The sequence below is a fragment of the Chamaea fasciata genome, unplaced genomic scaffold (genome assembly GCF_029207755.1).
Source record: "Chamaea fasciata isolate MVZ Bird 193981 ecotype frontalis unplaced genomic scaffold, bChaFas1.0.hap1 SCAF_20, whole genome shotgun sequence".
Lineage (NCBI taxonomy): Eukaryota > Metazoa > Chordata > Aves > Passeriformes > Sylviidae > Chamaea > Chamaea fasciata.
Window position 1 is genome coordinate 10350807 of NW_027094105.1, and position 24329 is coordinate 10375135.

At 43.5% G+C, this 24329-nt stretch overlaps 1 protein-coding gene across 4 annotated transcripts; it reads left to right on the forward strand.

The window, feature by feature from the left end:
- Window positions 1-24011, forward strand: SCAI (suppressor of cancer cell invasion). Of its 4 annotated transcripts, XM_066201210.1 has the most exons (18): window positions 1-71; window positions 1375-1472; window positions 3042-3173; window positions 8997-9092; window positions 9700-9786; window positions 10324-10422; window positions 11075-11171; window positions 11924-12022; window positions 12639-12791; window positions 12999-13100; window positions 13639-13740; window positions 14367-14445; window positions 16492-16591; window positions 17045-17126; window positions 21468-21540; window positions 22090-22263; window positions 22344-22444; window positions 23505-24011. In XM_066201210.1, exons 3-18 carry the CDS (start codon window positions 3067-3069, stop codon window positions 23652-23654), a joined length of 1701 nt encoding a protein of 566 aa, XP_066057307.1. In that variant the 5' UTR covers window positions 1-71; window positions 1375-1472; window positions 3042-3066; the 3' UTR covers window positions 23655-24011. The 4 variants fall into 4 exon arrangements, with proteins under 4 accessions (XP_066057307.1, XP_066057305.1, XP_066057304.1 ...); XM_066201208.1 differs by lacking the exon at window positions 1375-1472 and having other exon boundaries at window positions 7-71; XM_066201207.1 differs by lacking the exon at window positions 1-71 and having other exon boundaries at window positions 1221-1472; window positions 23508-24011.
- The last annotated feature ends 318 nt before the right edge of the window (window positions 24012-24329 follow it).

Below are 24329 nucleotides of genomic sequence, written 5' to 3' on the forward strand. Positions count from 1 at the left end.
CCCTTCCAGCTAAGCCTGGAAAACCTTAGCCAAAAGACAGCAAACCACAGGGAAGTGGAGACGTGTGTGATGTAAGTGACATCTGACTTTAAAAATACTGGCCAGCACCATGAAACCTCTATTCCTGTCCTGTATCCCTCCTCCCACTGCCCTTCAGCTCCAGCTTTACCTGCTATCCTCTGGGATGTCTGTGAAGCTCTGCTGCCCTGGGTGCTGCAATGGGATGAATTTGTAAAGTCCAATAATGTATTGTGTGAAGCAAACCTGGAACTGTGTGTTCTGAGAGCTTGTAGGGAAGAACCTGGCACACCAAGTGTGGGCTTGGCTAGCACGGGTTTTCTGCCTTGTATGGCCTGAGGAGTTGGCAAAATCTTTGAGAGAATAATAAGTTCTGCTGGAAGCCACCATTTTCTGACTTATTCTTACAGTCTTTTAAACCAATGTTTCAGTGTCTCCTTCTGCAGACTCCAGAGAACATTTTTTTAAATGCGTTACTTAAGAAAAGTTGTCATGCAAAACAGCCCAACAGTTTCTTTTGCATGAAAGAAAGCAAAAAGCATCAATCAGGGAACAAGAAATTAAGTATGTGATATTCCTGCTATAGTTGGGCTGTCAAAACTGGGAGAACTGTCAGTCTGCAGATGAGCACAAATCCATGTGATAACTTCTAGTATCAAAGGGAAGGAGAGGTCCCCGTTGTGGATGTGCTCCTCGTTGCTTTTTTATTTATATTGTTCATTTGGAGCTGAGCAGTCCCTTCGGAAAGGGCGATGTCAGGAGCTGTATTCCTCCCTTTACTGTGCCCACTTGCTGTTCTAATAATAATTCTCCCTCCTGTCTGTACTGCTGCATTACAACACAGTCCTTAGTGCAGGAGCACCTCCTCCTCTCCCGAGCTGCTCCTGATAGTAGCTCTTCCTTTGTACAGCACCAAATACCACCCCCTCCAGAGCATGATAAGCCAAAACCAGTGCATGAGATAACTAATTTTATTTTCCTTCTCTGGAAGCTGGAAAAGCCAGCTTCACATATTTTTCTTGCCTTCCGACACCTTTCACATTGGCAGGCTACGGATTTTCTTGTGTGTCTTTTACTGATTGCATAAATGGCCTCTTCACAGTGGGTCTGGTGAGCTCCTTGCGTGTGAGAACTACCTGGTTTTAAAAAACAACCCAAAGGCTGGTTGGTTTTACTTGCCTGTGCCCGGGCTAACACAGGTTATGTTGGCAGTGCTCGGGGTTGTTGGGCAGTATAACTTAAGGATAGTGTAAAATAAAATTCACTGCCATGAAATTAAAAGACTGATATCTAGATTGTATGAAACATCCTTTGCAACTCAAGCAAGCTCCTCAATTTTTGCAAATGTGTCTGAAGCTGCTCTGGAGTGCCTGGACTACCACGGTGGAGCGCAGAACCTACGGGCTCGCTGCAGGATTTAGGTCACCCTTGCTGTGGAGCACACAGGACCTGGGGTATTGTCCCTCTTCCTGAAATCCCTGCATCACCTCCTGGCTACTTCTGACATCTGTTTTTTTAGGTCTCACTGTTCACTTCAATCTCATATGTTGGAGCTTCAAGTACTTGGTGTTGTTTGTTCTGTGCTGTGTAAATGTGAATGTGCCTGTCAGGTTTCAGACACAGGCTGGTGCTTCAGTCTTCATGCCTTTCTTGCCAGGCTCATGCCAAAGCTTGTGACATCTGGGTGGAATGTTTTGGACTCTGGCACCATATTGCAGTTACCTGACAATACAGAGACACTTTTTACCTTTTTCTGGAGCTCTTCAACAAGTGGTTTGTGCAGTGCCCCCATGGCCCTGCACTGGCGCTCTGGTGCATTGTCACGGGGTGTGTAAAAACAAGTCTATGTGGGCTGCATCTTGTCTGAACTGGGAAATCGTGAGACTGCTTGGTTGGCAGGATGGCCCTCTAACTTACCCCAAAAGCTGGGTTGAAACTGCATTTGTTTCTCCTGCATTTGTTAGGCATGAAGTATTTGCCCAGGAAAGCATTTCTGAAGCCTCTTTAGTTATTGTGAAGGAATTTTTTTGCGATAGTTGCTGAGAGATGCTTTTGGGTGCTTCCTGGTGGCTGGAAAGAGTGAGCTTTGCCATTTGCTGGCGTGGACTGGGATGTGTAGGTAATTGTTTGTGCAAACAGCATCCAAACAGAGCTGCTGCACAAATGGAAACTTGTTGCTTAACAGATACACTTACTAGAACTAGCAGAGAAGCTGCTGGAAGTAAAAACTCTGCTTGTGCCCAGTTAGAGGTGTGGTTATCTTGCACAAAAATCCTGAGCATGGCAGAGCTGAAGACCCAGCAGCCATTTCCAGCCTCTGCCTCTGTAAGCTTTCATATTCCCTTGCTTACTCTGTAGTACAATTATCTACATTATATCTTCGTTTTTCATTCCGGTGATTATTGTACAATGTAACATTTTACTCATATGAAGAATAGAAGTGGATCTGCAGGTATGATTGTGGGCAATGCAAGCCATGGAATTAAAGAGTCATGAGGATGCAGAGAGGAAGGATGGTAGGGTACTTTTTAGCATTCTGGCTAAATTTGCCTTGTTTTAGCAATAGGAGCTATTGAGCTACAGTTTTCAGCAGTTACAGAAGAAAATGAAATGTAAAGAGATCTGAGGCTGGTCTCTAAATACAGCTGCAGGATAAACACCTCTGCAAAAGGCAAATTTGGAGAGGATTTCTTTGTCCAAGTGTGAAACCCAAGTGCTGTTTGTGCTACCGTCCTTTCATTGTCAGCTTTGTGTTTGTGAAGACAGTCCTCAGAGTTATTTTATTTAAAATATTTTATGTTACTTCTAATTTTACTCTGTTAACTCGTGCATTGTGCAATAATTAGTCCCATGCCTTGATTCTCAGCTGTTTTTTTTTTTTTTAATGAGTCTTGAGAAGAGTAACCTGTGGAGACCTGCATGCTCTGTGTTACATCCCCATGGAACTGAACGCGCATCTCAGTCTGGATGAGTTCACAGCAGCCCTTGATTTTTGAGTAATATGGCTATCTTTTTCTTCATAGGACTGAGCTTGCCCTAAAAGAAATCATGTCATCAGGGGGAGCTGAAGATGATATTCCTCAAGCGGAGAGAAAAACGGTGACAGACTTTTGCTACTTATTGGATAAATCTAAGCAGCTCTTCAATGGCTTAAGGTTAGTGGATTTGTGACGGTATTCCTTCAGAAAAGCCTTGGAACCCACACTCCAGTGTGTGATGCTGAAGTGGGTTGTACATTTCAAACCCAAACCCAGTAAGTTTGTTTAGGAGAGAACAATCCACCTCTGTGTGGGTACTTTTGGACCATGTAGGAGCAGAGGTTACAGTTAATAGTAAACTAGAAGTTGGAAATCCCATGAAATTGATGGGATTGTTGCTGAAGTGGTGTGTTTGAAGGCCACAATTAAGGATTAGTGTGACTGTGTGCAGTCCACAGCATGGAAATCCAAACCACTACTGTCTCTGTGGAAGAAGAAAAGAATGAGGAGGATTGGTCTGGGTGGGAGGAAAGGAGGAGAGGGAATATCTTCGGGGAAGAAATTTAGGAAGCAATAAACAGAAACATCGAAACCACGCCTTGTATGTGTCTGGTGAAACAAGCGCTTAATCTGAACTGTGGAGAAAGGTAAAATCTACATTTATCTACTAAGCAGCTGCAACAACAGCTGGAAAGTCTGCCTTTTTTTTCTGCAGGGGAATATACGTTTGGGCAGTAATATGGATATCCTGTTTATGTCAATATATGCTGAGTTAAACAGCATGTATGCAAAGCTGCTTTATTTCTAAGCTTTGCTGTAGAGTCTCTTAAGTAACGGGTTTGAGCTCCTATCTGGTTGGCAGTTCAGCCTCTTACTGGTCTCTGAGTAATGCTGTATGTTTGGGCCCTTATAGCTTGCTGTTAGTCAAACACAGATGGTTAGCAAAGATGCTTTTAATTCCTCCGCCCCCCGCTATTGATAATCCTTTCATGTGCTTTAGAAGTTGATTACCAAATCCAAAACAAACATTTTGTGCTCCAACATCTGAATGGCAAATGGGCAGTAGAGATGAGGAGTTCTTTGAGATTGTGTTTGACCCCCTAGGAAAGACAGTCCAAAGCAAAAGGACTGAGATCTTGAGACCAGGATTTCCAGGACTGTATTTGACATTACACTGGCTTTCTGATAGATTTTGTTTGAATTTTTGGCCGAAGTCACTGAAGGGTACAAATGAACACAGTTCACGTTCAGCCTGCTGCTCCAGTTCAGATCAAAGAGGTGGCAGGGAACCTCCAGCCACTCTGTCTCTCCTTTGGCCAGGGAGGGAGGTGGTGCTTTATCAGATTTCGAGATGAGAGATGGAGTTTCTCAGTATATCTATGATACTTTGCCAGAAAGAAACTTGTCCAGCTAAATGAAAAGAAAATGGAAAATACCTTTGGATGAAGTATGACAAATAAAAAGAGAGATGGGATTAAGCAGCCAGTTCTGCTGAGTGAAAATAGGAACTTTGCAGAATGGGAACCTGCCTCTGTCCTTACTGTAACCTGGCACAGTTACTTCTTACAGTTGACCACCATTTCACCTCTAAGACCTGTGATTCCCATGGGCATAATGACAGGATAAAGCAACATTATAATTCTCAGGTATCTGCTCTGTTAGTGCTTGTTCTCTGGGGAGTTCACCTGGAAATGTCTTGGCAAACATCCCAATTCTTAGTCCAGTTGCTTGTTTTTCCCTCCAGCATAATAAATGCATTTGATTTCATGCCTGATACCTTCTGTTTTGAAGATGATGACGACCTTTTCTGCTGCGTTTTGTGCTATTCTCTTGCCCCTACCACATTTCATAGAAAAGAAGTGATGGGGGAGGGAGAGGAGAGCAATGATTTCTTTCCCAAAACCTCCTCTGGGCACTTCAGCTACAGGGAGCTGAGCCTATAGCTGTGTTGGCAGCTGCTTAGCTGTTGCTGCTGCCAAAAATTGCAAGGGCTCAGCCTGCCACGTCTTTGTTTCAGTAGCATTTCCTTCCTCTCTTCCCAATACAGATGCCAAATACAGCATTTGAGGAAAACATATGATGGGCTGCCAAGGTTGCTGCTCGAAAGTGTACTTTGTGCTCGTGCTCCCAGTGGTAGCATCTCCTGTGGCCATGCCTGCTAGGATAACCCAGGGGGGTTGTCTTTCTAGTGTCTCCACCCTGGGCTAGAAGTTAGAGTAAACTGTTAATGAAGTATGTTGCAATGGCTCTCTTCTCCCCTTTCCCCACTCCCACTTGCTTTTTTTCTTGAAAAAGGCTGCAGAGAGGGAGGGTGTAAGGAAGCAGTTTGTCATGGTGTATTGTCACTGGTATTATTTTCTTTTAAATGTTAGAAAGTGCTTAAATGTGTTCAGCATCACAAAGAAGCCTGAAAGTTCAAGGAATTAAAAGACTTTCTGCAACTATATTTTAGGGAAGTGATTGTCTCTTTGTACTGGGCACTGGTGAGGCAACTTGTCCTGTTCTGGGCCCCTCATGGCAAGGGAGACGCTGAGGGGCTGGAGCGTGTCCAGGGATGGGAACAAAGCTGGGGAAAGGTCTGGAACAGCAGGAGCAGCAGAGGGAGCTGGGGAAGCTCAGCATGGAGCAAAGGAGGCTCAGGGGGTACCTGCTGGCTCTGTGCCACAGCACTTTTATCCCACTGCTGCTCAGGTTCTGGGAATAGGAGCCTGTAACTACTACAAGCCCATGAACATAAAAGGAAATTGCCTCTTTTTATCACCTGTCAAAACTGTGAATGTATTTAAAGCTTTGAATGTTAAACTTACAGTTATTGTAGCCTTCCTCTTTGAAGCATACTGCTGAGTCTCCGGGACTTTCTCAACATCTTTAATGTCCCTGTGTGACAACTTCCATGTGGCGCTGGCCAAGCACACCTCAGCACCTTTAATTGGGTTTCAGCCAGTATTATCTGGCAGCATGGCTGAAATGAACTCCTGACAGAGAATTAATTATGAGCACATAAGCAGTGCTGGTCTTTGTGGAGACAAAGACTACAGCAAGAATTGGATAAAATTCTGGACTGTCTGTGAGATTTATCTACCAGCCACACTAGTGCAGCAAGAGAACCAACCAGTCTTCTGTGCCCAGTGTGAGAAACTCATCCCTCTAGAACATCAGATTTTGCGTCTTCACATCCCGTTTAGAATGCTTTAAAAGCCAAGAAATTGGAAATGGTTTGCACTTGTTGTTGCAGGCTATTGTACTGTCCTAAATCAAATCTCCAGTCCCTCCTCTGCATTTGGCTTCATTTGGTTGCCCCTTTATCCCTCCTGTAGTGGTGTTCAGCCAGAGTCAGTCAGCAGCTTGGGCTGGGCACACCCCACAGGAAAACCTGCTGCCTTTGTCTCTCCTCTGTAGGTCTGGAAGTAGCAAGAAGTCTTGCTGTTAACACAGGCCTTGTGCTCTCAAGTTGGGTGTGTAATTGCTTCTGGGTCATGTATTCCCTGTCTCCTTTGGTGGGAGGAGCTGTGTTAGAAGCCTGCTCTGCAGTCACCTGAGGCTTTGGGATTCTTTTGGGCTGTTTCTCACCAAACAATGCACGTCCCCATGTTCTATTAAAAAAACTGCACTAAATGTCCTCTTTTGCTTATGAATCCATTCTATTATGGCAGAATTTCTCGGTACACGGGAGCAGCATGTGTGATGTTCAGCACGGAGCAGTGAAGGGATGGCAGGAAGGGCAGCTCTTGCCTGCAAAAAGCTGTAGTGAAACCACAGTAATGTATTGTCATAAATGAAGTTTTATTACAGCCATGTCAGAATAGTATCAAAAGAACAAGTGCTACTGTCTGTTTCCATGGAGATCCTTCCTGTTCCCTGGGGAGCCGAGGAATCCGCGGTATTGTGCAGCTATGCCAGCTGCAATTAGGTGAGCAGGCTGCTGGAGGAATATCCGTGTGGACACCCAGCAGTGACCAAACCCACGGACACAGAAACACTTAAAACACCACTGATTTCCAGAGTTGAGCTGGGCTTTGTGTTTAGGTTGTGTTAGAATGTTTAGGCTTGTGCAGTGGGGAGGTGACAGGTGAGGTTTAGAGAGTGTGTTAGTTAATTAGCTCACTGATGAGGGATAGATGCATGAGCATCATCAACCCATAATTACCTGCTTATTTCTTAGTTTGTGCTGGTGTTTGAGAGAAGGGTATTTTCTTGGGTTAGGGCTCTTCAGGTCAACTTGTTAATTCAGTTGTTCTATAAGTTAGTGCCAGGGAACTTTGATTTGTGTAATTAAAAAAAAATCAATTTTAGTGTTTTGTATTTATATATATACTTTAACATTGAATCTTGTGGATGTGCTAACTAAATTAAAGCTACCTCTTGCTGTGTTGAAGTCTGTGCTGTATTTTGGGCGTGTGTTTGGACAATGCCTTAGCTTCTTTTGTTTAGCTAAAATGTTTACATCTATTACAACAAGAGAAGGTGATGAATTGTTCCTTGTAGAAAATGCTTTGAATTTGCATGTGCTTGTATCAAGCTGTATCTGAATGAAGATGTTGGTACCCTGAAACACATATTTATATTCCTGTTTACCCCTTGCTACTCCTACATACATTGCAAGATTTTGTGCAGCCAGTTAGTTGGAAGTTTGAAGGGATTTTTTTGTTTATTAATTTGGTAAAATCCTGTGCAGATTCCTTGGCATCTTCATGGAGTATCAGCACCAAGTACTGGAATGCTTTTCCAGGCTGGTAAGAGCTGTAGCTGGTAAGGGATTCATTTTACTTGTAGTAGCTGAGCTAGGTCCCTTCAAGCTGTGTGGGAAGTACAGTTGGCTGACGAGCAGAGGAATATTAATTTCCTTTCCTACCTCGGGTGCTGTTAAAGCAATTACAGTGAGCAGAAACAGGCCAGAATGCTGCTCTGAAATGGTGTGTACTGCTCTGCTTCTCTGATTCCTTCAGAGGACATGGCAAGGTTTCCTAAAGGTGGTGCTTCACTTGGTTTCTACCCTCCAGGCTTGGAAGTGTGATGTGCTGCTTTTCTGTCTGCTGAAGGTGGTACATGAACGAGCACAGTGCTTTGAGAGGGCATTCCTTATGGAAATCAATCTCAAATCAATTGAAAGAGGATCCTGTCTTGGAAAAGCTGTTCTACTTCCACTTGCGGAGTTGTGCACCTCCTTTGAATGAGCTTTGGTGTATGTGTGGAGGGAACACGTGCTCAGTGGACTCGGGTTTGGTCTGCTCTGTTGCATTTGTTCCAAGGTTTGGGTCACTCACAGGAGATGGGAGGAGTGAAGGTTGAGAGCACAAACCTTTAGAGCCAAAATCCTTAGGAATACATCATCGTTGTGGGGTGGAAATATACCACGGCATGGGAATTGAGGGGAGGTAGGAGAGAAGAACTGAACTGGGTTGGCTGACTCACCTTGTAGCACTGGAGACTGACAGGAAGAAAACAGAAGTTCTCAGTTGTGTCATGTCACCAACTGTGAGCTAGAGGGTGACAAATGTGGTGATGGTGTAACAGAGCCCAGGGAATGTTAACTGTGAACATCCATCTGCTGGCCTGACCTGGCCTGGCCTGGCCTGACTGTTTCCGAAACACGGCCCTATCTGTTTGAAAAAGATAATTTCCTTAATGAGTAAAAATAAATATTATGAATCTAAATTAACTAATTTCCACTGGGTTTTCCTGTGTTATGATATTTTAAGAGTCAAATTTGTCTTTCTGTACATATAACCATAAAATTATTTCTCTTTTAGCAAAAATGTAAGATGTTTTCAAACACCTGTTGCATGTAAGAACATGATCATTTCCTATTTGGAGAGATCCAGTAAAAACAGGTTTTGGGAAACTCTGACAATCATGGTTCTTGTAGTTCTGGCAGAATTTTAAAGTATGTCAAGTGAATTCTGAACAAAGCAGTTCTGACTTTGACACAGACATGCTCCTGTCATGTTGGGCTGACTGGATTCTGCTTTCTAATTCTGCTTTTGTCACTGTCTCTTGCAGGGATTTACCTCAGTATGGGCAGAAGCAGTGGCAGTCCTATTTTGGGCGAACATTTGATGTTTACACCAAACTCTGGAAGTTCCAACAGCAGCACCGGTAAGGAAATGTTGTAGGCAGATGCGTTGTGTGGGTTTAAGTGCAGCTTTAATCTCTGGAATGCCCAGGGCCCCAGCTAAGATTGAGATTTCACTGTGTTGTTCAAGCATGAAGAGAGGGAACAGCCACTTCCTGCAGTGCTCATAGTCTATTGAATTAAAATGTTGCAGAGTGTTCAGTGTGACTTTTTCAACAAACCCTTTTGCTCTACCTGAGTGTGTGGTGCTTTAATTTCTTACTGAGGAGGTGATGGATTCTGCAGAGCAGAATCTGGAATGGTGTGAAGTCTCTTGCTGCAGCGTGGGCTCTGATCCTTCACACCTTCCTCTGGCTGCCTAGTCTGAGCGTTCTCCTGGGAAGTTGTGACCTTTTGTTGTGTGTATTTTGTGCAACACGCTTATGTCTGGTTCTGGCAAGTTTATGCAAGATAAATGGCCCTTGTTGTGGGGTGTGTGTGCTGCTGGCTCTGTGAGGGGCTGCTGCTGGCAGTGCTGCACCAGTAATGAACGCTGAATTTGGCCCTGCAATGGCTCTTTGTCTTGTCTGGTGGGATGTTCTGGGAAATCTGGGAATCCTTTTAATCTTTCTTTTCTCTCCTGCGACATAGACAAGTATTGGACAATCGGTATGGGTTGAAGAGGTGGCAAATTGGGGAAATTGCTTCCAAGATTGGGCAGCTCTATTACCATTATTAGTAAGTAAGCACAGAAGAGGATCCAGTGGGCAATGCAGGGTTAGTGGCAGCTGCATGCCAAATGTGCGGATGCTCAGGCAGGAGGAATCAGTGACTGGGCTGAGTCACGATGCCTGTTTCTGAATGAGGGCCCTGGGGACTGCATGGGGTGCTGCAGGGAAAGGCCCCTGTGAGCCTGGTGCCACACTGCTGGTCACACTGGTACTGCCCAAGGACTTTGCTCCTGCCTCCAAAGTGTCTTCCATGCGTGCTGCATTGGAATGTTGTGCAAAAATGTGGTTTACATGTTTGGGAGCTTAGTGTTCCTTTAAACTGCTCAGTGACCCCATGGTGCAGGATGGGCAGCTTTGATTGTTACCTGAAATGGGATCCAAGCTCTGACATCTGCCTTCCCAGAGTGAGAGTGTGGGTTTCACACGATGGCACTTGAGGAGGGAGCTCTGCCCTGGATGCACAGGAAGGCTGAGGGGCAGGAAGGGAGGGTTTGGCACGGCTTTCCCCCTGAGGCAGTGAGCTGACGCCCTTGTTCCCCCGCAGCCTGCGCACCTCGGAAACCAGCTATCTCAACGAGGCGTTCTCCTTCTACTCAGCCATTAGGCAGAGGTCATACTACTCCCAAGTCAACAAAGAAGACAGGTATGTCTGCATGGAGGCCCTTGTTTTTTCAGGACTAGAAAGGTGTGTGGAAGCTGCAAGGAGCTATAAACGGTAGGAGCATAACTAGGATAAAATCCATGATGTTCAAGGAGGTTTCTTTTTATCCTTCTGCCATGGTTGAAAAATTCAGGATAAATAAGAGCTTTGCTGTATGACTGGAAGAATGTTCTGTTACCTGGTTGAGGTTAGAAGGCTGTTAGCCCCACAGTTTTGTCATTTTAAATCCTGAGCAGTATCAGTGCTGGGAGCTGGCATGCTGTGGGTGGAAGATGGGCCAGCTGGGCTGAAGCAGAGGAATCTATTTGATTCTCATCAGGCCTTTCAGGGAAACAGCAGCTCCTACTGCAGTACAGCAAGGTTTGAAGAGCCAGCCATGATCTCTTACTCCCATGCCCCTGTCACTTAAGGAGGCTGTGGCTTTCTTAAATTATTTTTTAAGCCCCTGTACTCAATTTTAACTAAACCTCCAAGCAGCCAGGTGGCTATTCATCACCACAAGAGTTCAGTCAGAACTCTTAATCTGCAAGTGTTCAGCCCTGCTCTGGTTTTAAACTCCTCCTCTCCCTTACCCCCGCTGCCTGCCTCTATTTTAATCTCAAATTTGGCTGTGTTTTTTTTTTGTTGTGTCTAGGCCTGAGCTAGTGGTTAAGAAGCTACGTTACTATGCAAGGTTTATAGTGGTTTGTCTCCTGCTCAACAAGATGGATGTTGTAAAGGACCTTGTAAAGGTATGCTAAAATCAGGATAAAGGTGCTGAGGGGTAGGAGGTTGCTGATCCTTGCTTTTCTGTTCTGACATCCAACATAGGGAATGCCTTCTGTGATTCAGACATTTAATAATGACACTGTAAGATCAAATGGTTTGGTAGCACTGTTTGAACAGCAAGTAAAAAGATTCCAATAGCTGCAGCCCAGACAGGGAGGTGCCCTGGAAGTGCAGCAAAGGAACAGCAAGCTGCTCCCCACAGCATATGCTTCCCAGCCCCTCTGACAACCCCGCCTGAAGCAGTTCTGGGCTTGACAGCTTTGTGTAGGTTGCATTGCTGTCTGTGTCACAGCTCCCTTGAACTGCAGGCTGAGCTTAGCACAGCTAAACCCGCCACACCATCCCCTTCCTCAAGGTATTTAAAGTTACTTGCAAGCCGAAATTTGAGTCCTTGGTATCCATAGCTTATGGTAATAACCAGTGACATAGCTGTGAGTGGGATAATTATACTTAACTCCAGATATTCTTCACATTTGGACCTACGTAAAAGACAATTTGCATTGCCAGAACTCGGTGTAACATTGGCATTCTGTGTGCTGAGGGAGCGCGTTTTGGCTGGCATGTTAGTCAGGAGTGTGCTGCATATGTTCTCGAGGAATTTATTTATTTATTATTCTTAAAGGCCAGCACAGCTAACCAAATGCAAGGTTACTGACTGCCTGTTAAAGTCTGGTTTTAGGCCTGACTGTGTCTGTCTCTGAACTGTTTACATCAGGAGCTGTCAGATGAAATTGAAGACTACACGCATCGTTTCAATACTGAAGATCAGGTGGAGTGGAACCTGGTTCTTCAGGAAGTGGCAGCATTTATTGAGGTGAGAATACCATCCCCTGTAACTGTTCCAGAGTTTTCTGTCTTATTGATGGAAGTGTTCCTGTATCACCACATCTGGGAGGGAAGCAGGTGTGCCAGTGCAGGGACAGTTAACCTGTCCCGTGAATCACTGACACGCGTTCACAGGAATATTTAAATATTGCCAGAATGGGTGGCAGCATTATCATTCACTCTCCTCCTTTGCTATTCATTTCTACAAAGGGAAGGCAAGCTAAAATAGGCAAACTAAAATTATTATGAATGTAGGAATAGTTAGTTTATTCTGCATGAATTTGTAAGACTGTTGATGGCATTTGACTCCTCAGCTATAGCAAAGTCCATGTCACTGGAGTCAGTATGCTTTTCTCTTTGCTGTACCTTCATGTGCTTGTCCCACGTATTTCTCACAGTCCCTAAGAACTTTGATTCTCCAGGTGGGAGGGCTTTACCTTGTAGCCTGCATGCAAATATATAAATACATGTATGGCAAAGTAATTTAAAAAATCTGCCTCATTTGTGAAATGTTTATTGTAAGTGTCGAGACCTGTGGACTTCTCTCTGGCTGCACATCTGTATGCTTTCCTGAATTCTTGATTTATTCTGGTTGCTTTTTTTAGGCAGACCCTGTCATGGTTTTAAATGATGACAACACCATTGTAATCACCTCTAACAGGCTTTCTGAGACGGGAGCTCCGTTGCTGGAGCAGGGGATGATAGTGGGACAGCTTGCTCTTGCAGATGCACTCATTATTGGGAACTGCAACAACCAGGTAAAGGAAATTCTGGGCACCTGGGTTTGCATCTTTGGAGTCCCACCCCTATGACATCCCTTCTGATCATACAACAGAGATTCCAGCCGAGGAGAACACTGAAATTTTTTTATTGTGATGGTTGCAAGTGGTAGCAAGAGGAAGAGGCTTCTCAAAAATTCTCTCTAAAAATGGTCTGGCAGAATAAACTGTTTGACTCTCTTACAGGTCAAGTTCAGTGAATTAACAATTGACATGTTCCGAATGCTGCAAGCCCTGGAAAGGGAGCCCATGAACTTGGCATCACAAATGAACAAACCTGGAATGCAGGTGAGTTCCACTTCAGTAACAAACCTGGCAACACATCTTAACTGGGTTTTTTGTTTGATTGATTGGTTTAAAGTAGTGTACTCCTTCAGTATGGTCTCTGTGCAGAGCAGGTTAGTAAAGGTGGTGTAACTCAAACCCATGGACTCATCGATTACTAAGTCATATGAAAGTTAAATGTCCCCTTCAGAGGAAGCATCAAGTTTTCTATCTGGGGCCAAAGGAAAACATGAAGATTTTTAATTTATTTAATTGGCACGAAGTGTGAATTTTGTCACTCGTTTCTTGGGTGATACTTGAGAGAGTAAGAAAGCTTTAGTCCACAAGTTTCGGTGAGGGATAATACAAAGTTCTGGTTTGAATACTGTGCATCTTGGTCTGCTGTGTAGTAGGAAGTGCAGTATGGGCAGACCATTTGTGTGGGTAGTGTGTTGGAGATGAGCATTCTAATAAGCAGAAATTTAGAGGGTTATGAAACTGCTTTGATAATATCTGATTGTTGGGGGTTTTTGAGTAGTATTTTGTTTCTTTCTTTTAACAGGAGTCAACAGAGAAACCAGCCAGGCGGGAAAACCCCCATAAATACCTACTTTATAAACCAACTTTTAGCCAGCTGTATACATTTTTAGCAGCATCATTTAAGGTTTGTGAAATTGGTGAATTCATTTGTAATAAAAAAAATAAAATTCCAGGACTGTTTGTGAGACTGAATGAAATGTGGATCTCCACTGATCTGGAGAATAGAAGAATCTTAAGAGTATTCTCTCATTTCATTGCATGCCAAGCACAAACCAAAATCAGGGGAGTGCATCAGGAGATTGTTGCTCTCGAGCACTGTATAACTACTGTCTCTCCAGTCCTGTATCCCATTTGAACTGTAAACAAAGCTTCCTTTGTGAGTTGTTTGGGAGTTGGGGTCTGCTTGGATCTTGGTGTCTTTTGGGTTCCATATCTTGAAGATCCTCAGATCTGGATAGATATTAAAAGAGTCTGTGTGGAAGCAGATGCTTTCTCAGTGCTGCTTGGAGCTCTGATATCAGCCTAGAGGTTTGTGTGCAGAAAAGCTACAGACATTTCATCAGGTGACACTTCTGGACTGTTGGAAGGGATATATGTGGTGGGGCAGGGCAAATCCATGTACCAGGAGCAGAGTGGAGGGGAGCCAGAAGCAGGAGTAGCGCAATTATAATGACAGTGTGTGATGCTTCAGTACTGAAATAAACTTGTACCTTTCTTCCCTTGCCACTGGTCCCCTTGTTTGCATTCCAGGAGCTGCCTGCCAACAGTGTGCTGCTGATTTACCTGTCTGCCACGGGCGTGTTCCCATCAGGTCGTTCGGATAGTGAAGGTACAATAAAGGAATGCTCCCTGTCATGAACAGGGCTTGAATTCTCTTTATGTTCCAGGACAAGTGACCAAGAAAGATGTCACAAAGCTCCTTTTAAAAGACAAGTCAATTCAATTCTCCTGTCTACTTAGTAAGATAGCCTGTATTTTCCACAAACAATAATTAAATCTTTGTGTTTTAATTAGTGTGCATTAACCTGAGAACTTTTCAAAGGACACATCCAGATTTTGATGCATCTGAAGTATTAAAAGCCTCCCAATTTTGAAGACCACATGGCTCAATTGATGCATCAGCACAAAGTTCATAAAATGGCTCAGTGGCACCAGGAGAACGTGTGGCCAGGACATGGGTGGTGAAAGGACTCAAGCAGCTGCAGGGACTGGTCTATTTGCACGCTCATTAACCTGACAATTCAAGCCCTTCTCATGATTTTTGACAATTCCCCTCACCTCACCCTCCTGTTCTTTTCAATCTAGTGGAATATTTGGATGCAGCTGCAATGTAAAAGCTGAAAACTGGTTGGCTGAAGTAAACATGGTCTAAAGATCTGTTTATATAATTCAAGGAAAAAAAGAAAAATAAACATTTTTAACATCCTAAATATTGTAAAAACCTCATCTGTTTGAGACTTGCATTCCTTTATAAGATGCATGCTTTGTCCTCCCCAGTGCATGATTTATAGAGCTCTCAAAATGTTAAAAGAAAAAAAAAAATCCCTGTCAGCTTTGGATGGTGGCAGTGATTTTTTAAAACACTTTTAACATTTTACTTCTTGCTGCAGCTTGGTGATAGGTCCTAACTGAAGTGTGTTCTCTGAAGCCTGTGGTATGTCCCCCTTCTCTGCATGTGTTGTTTCAGCTTAAGACCTTGTGGCAGAGGCATCCAGGCTCAGTCACCTGAGGAGCTGCACAGCCAGAGTGCAGCTTTCACTCAATGAATCCATCACAACTGCATTCTTTTAATAAGGTGTTGTGGTCTGCACACAGTTCTGCCTTATTAAAAGGGAGAGCAGCTGCAAGTTGCACTGTGCATTGCCTGCAAGCCGTGTGTTTGGCAGACCGTGTGAGGTGTTTGTAACAGTGCTAAATTAATGTTTGTTCTGTTCCTGATTTTGTATCCCCAAAGCTTCCCTTAAATGGAAAGGCGCCTTGTATCCAAACCTGAAAAAATTGCATTTGGTGGCCAAATGTGGGTCAGCCAAGTCTGCAAATGTATGACAGAATGAGGAAACCCTAATACTTTATTTTAATAAAGTTAGTGACATTTCATACCCATTCCAATGGCAGAAATATTTCTTGGTATCCTGTAGGGTTTGATATTTTTTATAGCCATTGCTTTTGTCCTTGCTCTCCATCAGACATTCAGGGGGTAGCTCAGTTTTGCAAGTTTAGCAGAATATTCAGCTTACAGTGGGAACACATGTCCAGGGCGTGTGCATGTGAAACTTGTGAATTCTGACTTTGAAATCTTGAAATACAAACCTTTGCTACAGGTTTGAGATCTGGTTAAAGCTGTTTTGTCCCTTTATCATTCTCTGAGTTCTCTCTTCTCCCCTTTGCAGTGTTAGAGCTGCAAATGACAGTAGTATTTCTAGTCTTTTTGATTAATTTAGCCTTATTTTTTGATCTAATTCTGAATCTGGAATATGTAAACTCATACAGTAATTTTATAAAGGTATTGATTTTCCTGTATCAGACGTGTAATGGGTTTTAATCTTTTTTCTCTATAGTGTAACAAGAGCCAATATTTGGATCATTTGCATTAATGTTTTGTGGGTAAATAGTGAATAATGAAATTAGAAGTTATGAAGTTGCATTCCTTGCTTCTATTTGATAGATGCTGAAATTTCTAAAAAAGCATTAAAAGGGATATGCAGTTAGTGAAGTCTCCACACCCCTCTCCCCCTTCCTTACAACTGCAGTAGTTCAGATCCCCTTAGTTTTCTGGGATTTGTTGTTGCTTCCTCCCTTCCATGTATGTAATCACTAAATGTCTAACAGGGGTGAGTTGCCCCTGCTGATTTTAGCTTCCTTTTCCCCCGTGAAGGTCCGTACGATTTTGGGGGTGTGCTGACCAACAGTAACCGGGACATCATCAACGGGGACGCCATCCACAAGCGCAACCAGTCCTACAAGGAGATGCACTGGTGGGTGCACACCTGCAAATTCACAAGAGCTTGTCTTTAATAGAGGAAAATGCATCAATGCCTCTGGAGTTCAAACTCCTCGGTGCAGGACATCATAATGGGGATTGGCTTGAACACTTAGAAGGGAATGTGAAGCTTTAAATGATTATTTAAACACTTCAGCCTTACTTATGTAAGTTAATATAAGTTCTTAATTACTGCCAAGCTTCAGATCAGTGGTGGATGAGTTCTCAAGAAGTTAAACATCTCCTGAACTAATAAGAAGTCCCACAGCCCATATTATAGACAACTACAGACAATAGTGCAGTTGCTCTCTGAGGATGAATCTGGGGACTGGGGCATGGGAAATCTGTTTTTTGTTTGACTGTGGGCAAATGTGTAGCTGAGAGAGTTGTGCAGTTTCAGAGCTGTGCAGCAGTTGTGGTGCTCTGAGGTGTCCCTTTCTCTTTGCAGCCTTCACCCTGGAGATCTCTACCCTTTCACCAGAAAGCCCCTGTTCATCATTGTGGATTCTTCCAACAGCGTCGCCTACAAGGTAAGGCCCTTGGAGGCAGTTCCTCGTGTGGTAGGATACAGTGCCAACCCCTAGTTAGCTTACACTTTTAACAGGCTATTTTTTTAAACAGTTTGTATTCAGTCTTTCTTTTCTTTTGAGGTTGTGCATGCTAGTCAGGATCTGACCCTATGAATAGGAACAAGAAGGAGAAGCACATGAACAGCCGCTCATTGGAAAGTAATAAATCCTCCTGGAGGGAAAAAAGGTTCAAGATTTCCAAGGTCTCTGGTGGGAGGTTTACTTTTGTTTTATACCAAAGACAAATCTCGGTGTGTGTGCATGGGGGTGGGAGATAACTAATGTGCTTTTCTTTTTTCCAGTCATCCAACATTCAGTTGCTTTTAAGCAACAGAAAGGAGTCAAAGCATTGAGCCTGATCTTTTAAAACACGGGCTGTCTGTGTCTGAAAAGTGTCTGAACCAAGGAAGTAACAAGCCTCAAATTAGCATCCAGTGTTACTGTAGAGTGGTGTTTGCTTGGACATTGAGCCTCCTTCCTGGGGTGCTCTGGACTTACAGTAGAATTGCTCCATGCCAGATCACCTCTGGGAATCTGCAGTTCGGGTAATACAGAAGCAGGCATCGCACTCGTGGTGGCCAGTTGAATCTGGAGAGCATTACACATGTATTTCATTCATGAATGGGGTATTAAGAATGTGCTATATCTGGGGAAAGTGCCACTTCTTCTGTGTTCCTTTTTATAGCTCCATTATGTGCAGTGAGGGAAGGGAACATCCACAGCTGCGTTTCCGAGGAGGAACAGGGACGTCTAGTGGCCAGAGGAACTTGTGCCTTGTTCAGTGTCCACGGACTGTGCTGTTTGTTTTGAAGGCATGTGCTGGCCAAGGAGAGGCACTAAATCAGTGGTCAGTGTGATTCAGGATAGTTCTGTATTGAGCCAGGGAGCTCCTGCCTGACAGCCAGATAATGATCTGGCCTCTCTACTGGGCCTTTAGTTTGTTGTAGCGTAATATATCTCAGAGGGATTTTTAAACAGCACTTTATTTAAGTTTGCCACACTGCTTTCAGAGCAAATCTGCTTTTTTTTGAATTCCCTTCCCCATTTAAATGGAGGGAAACGCAACTGGAATGATGTATTTCTAAGAATATGAGGATTTGGAAGGGAGTTATTTCCCTATGCTCTTTCCTGACATTCATTCCAGTATAACATCAGGGGGATTGGTTTTCTTTCAAGGGAAAAAAAGTATGGCTTGTGTTAGGTTTTTGGTTTGGTTTTGGTTTTTGTACCACCTTCCTCTCTGGTAGAATTGTTAAAAGATGTCAAGTGGATCAGCTCTGAACAGACTGGGGTTCTGTGTAAGGGGCCTGTTTGAGGCAATAGATTTCCACATGCGGGTCTTGTGAGAATAATGTCAAGTGTTTACAGTAGAATTTGCTTTTTTGTATTACATTTAAATTTGATAATTAAGTTTTCTTTAGATTTTGTGGACACACAGTAAGCAACTCTGTAGCCTCCATTGAATTTCTTTTCCTTGTTCTGCAGTGAGCTGACAGGGGTGTAAAACCCACCAGTCTGTTCAGCACAGCTGGTGGAGAGCATCCAGCTCTGCCTGTGTGGAAGGAGCACAGAAGTGTGAGCTTTGGAAGTATTTCAGGACAGGATTATAGAAGTGGCTGTTAGGGGCACTGACCCAGATCAGAATAGTGTGGGCAAAACCGCCAGGAACCTAAAAAGAAATATGTTCAGCATTTCAGAAGTGACATTCACCTTCCTCATCTCTTGCCACTGAACATAGGCAGACGTGTGAGGGGACTGGTTTAGGTGTCTTGTTTTGTTCTCCACTGGAGGTTCGTGGCAGAGCTCTCAAGGTCAGTGTTTCCAGCCCTTGTACACTCCTGCCTGTGGCTGTGCTGGGTCCTTGTCCCCAGAACGCCCTGGCAGAGCTGTCCTGTGACTGTCCCCCAGTGGGCTGGGATGTGTCTGGAGCCTCAAGTGCTGGCATCAACAAAGAGGTTCTCTGCGACCCTGTGAGGAATTGAAGTCAATACTGACTTTTTTTCCACATGGCTGCTCTGATCCTTCCTGATAGGACAGGAGCTATCCTGACATTTAAATGTCACTGCCAGCAGTACCGGCAGGAACAGCAACTGCTCACACATCTTTTTCTGCAGCCCGTTCCTGCTCTCCTGCACGCATCCCCGTCCTCTCCCTCTCTCTGGAGGATTTAAATGGTGATGACTGAAAGTAAGTCCTGCCAGGAAGTGACTTGCCAGTTTGTCAAATCAGCAGCACTTGAACAGCTTCCTCCCCTGTATATTTAGCTGAAAGTGGAAGATAACTGCAAATCGAGCATATCTACTGAAAGCCGTGAATTTTTTTTTTAACACTTCCATTTAAATATAGCTGTCTGTGTGTTCTTGAAGGTTACCACTGCATATGTGGATGAAATAATATTTTTAAATCCATGTCTTCCTGTAGCTGTGGTTGTCTAGGATCTTGGTAAAATGCAAAGTCTTAAAACCAAACCAAAACCTCCAGCCATTGAGAATGCAAGGCCTTTGTCAGTAATGTGGTATAAATACTTAGCTTAGCAAAGCTTAAATGTGAAGTGACTTCTTTTGGAGATGATGGGCAGTTCTTTCTTGGAAGGAGATGTACATGACATGCACTGTAAAAATCAGCAATACTTCTGTTGGAAGACTTGAACACTCAACCAAAAAAAACCAGTCAATTTGAAACAAAATGGGGTATATCCTTTTTGGAGTTGTCCATGCACCAAAGGGTAGGGCATTCCACATCCAGACCTCCTGTCAACATCTGGATTGCAGGGCAGGTTTTTCTGGCTTAACCTCTGCTGGAACAGAGTCCAGAGTGCTCTCAGGCGGTGCCTGAGACCCACAGGTGACCCAGGGGGCTCTTGGACTGCAGGGCTGTTCTCACTGGTGGCATGGCTGCTCTGGTCTGTAACTGAGTGACACACAATGCAGTTAATTAAACATGTCAGTCTGCTCGTGGTACTGAGCATATGAGTTACTGGAGAAGGTCAAACCTTGCCAGTGTGTGTACAGTTCAAACCAGCAGTGTCTGGGGTGACTCCTGGAGTTTGAAATGTTTCTTTCACCAGTTCCTGGGCTGGCCTGTTGTTACTGGCTGCAAGGGACTTGTCTTTGTTTCTTCCGTATAGACCAAACCTTAGTATCCAGCATTTTCAGTCTTCCCTGGGCTCCTAATGAACCAGAAGGGTTTTTAGCACTACTCAGCTCTCTGTCAGAGATGGGAAATGTTTTATTTTGATTAGACTAGATTTCTGTCTCTAGTATTTAGCAGATTTAGATGAAATTAATTCTGTAAAACTAATATAACTGAAATATACTGTCTGGAAGGGAAGGTTCATTTGAATTATGCAGAGGCCAAAAGGAATTAAAAAATAACTTTTTGAGGATTCTACACAAGTAAATACTAGTGGTGTTGTGTGTCTTACACTTGTAAACTGCAATCATAAGAATCTAATCTGCAGATACGTGTATGGCACTTGTATGCTCTGGAGGCAGGGTTTGGGTCTGTGCTCTGAAGGGATGCAGACACAATCACATTTTCTATAGCTTTGCAAGCCTTCAGTTTTAAGAAAACTGTTCTGGTGACAGCTAATGAGGTTGTGTGCATGATTTTTGGCTTTTTTCCCTTTGTGATATTTGTTTACCATCAGACAGATACACAGTAGGACTGTTACCTGGTAAATATTGGTGAAAATGGACAGTGGTGCTATTTCAGGTTCTGGAGAAATTCTTGTGCAATTGGACCTCTTTGGCAACATTTAAGGTGCTGGTGAAAGGGGCGTGAAATGAGTGCTGTAAAATGAGGGTTCAGTACAGCAGATGTTAAGGTTGTGACATACTTGCTTTAAAGGAAACTTACTTTAAGAATTTTCTCTGGGCCCTCCTGTTTCATCAGACATAGCTCCTCCTGGTAAAAAGAAAAGGGGAAAGAGATGGTTTTGACTGGGCAGTCCAGTTGGTCTTGAGGGAAGATGATAAACCAAATTGCTTTCACTTTTACTGCTGAACATGATTTTTTATTTCAAGTAATGTGTTACTACTGAAAGCCATATTTCGATGAAATTAGTGTCTGCCATCAGTAGCAATGAAATGAGAGTATTGTAATTCCTTTAAAATGTAGTTGGTTGTATTCCTTCTGTGCTGTGATCTCTGAGTAAGTGAACTTGTCAGGCTCACTGCCAATGCTGAGCTTGTGAGGGGCATTAGTGTCTTCTGTCATTAATATGATTTGTACCCTTGACTTGCTGAATATTTAAGGCAAGCAAAGTGACCATCAATACTTCAAAATTCTTATCTGTTACAGAATTTCACAAACTTATTTGGACAACCATTGGTGTGCTTGCTTTCTCCAACAGCATATCCAAAAGCATTACAAGGTATGTGCAGTATTGCATTTCCCAACAAGCTGCAGTTGCATCCTGTATCCATCCCAAAGAGAACTTAGATTCCTCAAGAAAAGACAGCTTTTCACTACTGTGTAACCCCTAAATCAGGTTACCTATCCCCTGAAGTAGTATGATAAAGTTTAGTTATTGTATGTGGTAAATAATTTGTTCCAACGCTGATGACATTTCTACAGATGGCTCCAACAAGAGCTGGGAGCAAAGGCTCTCCTACACAGGGGCTGAGGAAGTGACCAGCCCAGCGTGGGCTGGTGGTGGTTATTACAACTCTGGGCAGCTTTATTGCTCCCAGAAAGGGAGCAGAGTCAGTTCAGGTGTCTTGGTGTTAATGCACGTCTCCAGCAAGCCTTTATTGGCAGTCACTGATCAGGCCTGCACGAGAGAAGGTGTAGCTAACACACAGGAGTAGCTCCTCTGTCGTGGAATTTAGTGGGTGAGCGGCTTCGTTGTGTGGCAGGGACGGCATTTCTGCTTCATGTGCCAAATGTATCCCTTTGTCTATTGATTTATTTTTCCTTTTAGATCAGTCTCAGCGGGGTAGCCTCTTCACACTCTTTCTGAACAATCCGTTAATGGCATTCCTGTTTGTCTCTGGATTATCAAGCATGCGCCGAGGATTGTGGGAGAAGTGTCAGGATTACCTCAGAAAAATCAACCGGGACATTGCCCAGCTGCTGACCCACTCCCGCTCCATAGGTACGGCCTGGCCAGGCACAGCTGAGCCTTTGGGGGGCTTGGAGCCTTTCTAAACTGAGCTTTCTTTGCCTTCTGCACAGATCAGTCCTTCCTTCAGTTTTTTGGGGATGAATTTCTTCGCTTGCTTCTCACAAGATTTATCTTCTGTTCGGCCACTATGAGGATGCACAAAATCTTCCGGGTATGCAGGGATGTCTGTGCCTCTGTGGGAACTCCAGGCCTAGCTCAGGTGGGAGGGTGCAGGGGCTGAGCAGGTCTGGGTGACCTCAGAAAGGTGACTGATGCTCACACGCTGCTCCTGCAGCGTGCGCTGAGGCTGTGCCTTTGTGTCTCTCCAAAGGCACGAAGCCTTTGCCTTGCAGGAGCCTCAGTCCTGCATCACAGCAGGCACACTCCAGTTCAGTTATGTCTCTCTGGACAGCCTTGTCTGCTTGAAAAATCCCTCTTAATAACTTAAGGTTATTATTTCTACACAACCAAAAAGGTATAGAACAAGAATATAAGAGGAAGTGGGGAGGAGTGGGTCATTATTTCTGGAATGTATTCATGTGAATGGGTTTTGAAAGGTCTTTGAAGTGTAAATGAATACACTAAATAGGAAGATGGTATTTTGCCTCCCTGTTGGTTAAAGCTGTGCCAACAGAGAAGTCTGCTCTGGATCTACACCATTTTATGTGAGTGTTGGCATATAAACTGCCTGCTCCATTTTAAATACTGCAGGGGAAAATGGGGCTGGAGCGTTGAAAGGTGCAGTATTCAGTTGTGGAACTGCAGATGTCCAGCAGCTCTCCAAGCCTAAGTCAGCTACCTGAGCTGCTCTGATACCAGGGAAAAGAAGTAGGTCTGTGTCAGTGGGGAGAGATTTGCCCCCAGTGTCTTAGATATTTGTTTTAGGATGAGATGAATCTCCCACTGGAGATGCTTACATGTCTGTAATTTCAAGAAATGAACTCCAGCCTAGTAGGTAAGTACAGGTGAATTTTTTTTTTTTGTCTCTTTTAGTGGTTTCTTTTTTTTTTTTTCTTCAAAGCTTCAGTGAAAATACCAATAACTATCTGAGATGAACAGGCATTTGTATTACCACTGTGACCATCTCAGAGTCAATGGAAAAAGACAACTGAAAATTCTAGAATATTTTCTGTCTCTGTGTCATGCTGAATAGATGAGGGTGAAATTGGCCTTTTCCTAGAGGGTGTGAAGGAAATGAGTGTCTGATTCTCTTTGTTTTCACTGTCATCTAGCAGGAGACTCGAAATTATCCTGAATCTTATCCTCAGCTGCCGAGAGATGAAACGGTGGAGAACCCTCACCTCCAAAAGCACATTTTGGAGCTGGCTTCCATACTGGATGTTAGGAATGTTTTCCTGGAAAACACACTCGATGACTATTAAGAGAAACTGTCTTACTGCAAAGGGGATTCCCTGGCCACAGATTTTGAATGGTGCAGTTTTATAATGTGAAAATCATAAAAGGAAGTACTTGATTTTATTTTTAAATTTAGGACCATTATTTTAAAAAGTAATAATAAACAGCTGTTAGTTGAGCTGTTCCATTCTGTATGGGGTCAATTTTATAAGCAGAAGTTTTCATGTCTTTTAAATGTTAAACTAAAGAATCACTAGAGGTTTATTTCTGGTCTTGTGGCTGTCAACCACATTTCCAACAGCTGATCCTAAGCATAGAAGTATTATTGGTTACCTTTAGCCCACATTTGTGGAAATCCTTTATTTTTATACAATTTTAAGAAATTGGAAAGAAAAAAAAATCAACAGAAAAACACCAATATTTTATCCCCAAAGAGTTTGGATTTGAAATGGCAAAGATGGAACCACACATTGCAAACCAACAATAGCAATAACACAGATTCCTTCATAACAAATATATTTTTTCAGTCTTAGGGAAGTGAGGAGACAAAACTGTGGACAAATAAGTTTCATTTGGAGCAGTGCTTTGAAGTGAATTTGTAAAGATACTTAATGCTCCCTATAAGTTTGATGCAGCAGTTTTCTGTGTGAACTGTGTACTGCTGGCCAAGGGCCTGGTTGGGCAGGTGGTCAATAGGTGAG

Bases quoted from the DNA above. Each gene is read 5' to 3' on its own strand.
- SCAI (XM_066201206.1), top strand. From the start codon at position 1,318: ATGAAACATCCTTTGCAACTCAAGCAAGCTCCTCAATTTTTGCAAATG. The intron at 13,741-14,366 runs GTTTGTGAAATT...TTTGCATTCCAG, and splicing joins TTTTAGCAGCATCATTTAAG to GAGCTGCCTGCCAACAGTGT. The intron at 16,592-17,044 runs GTGGGTGCACAC...TTCTCTTTGCAG, and splicing joins TCCTACAAGGAGATGCACTG to CCTTCACCCTGGAGATCTCT.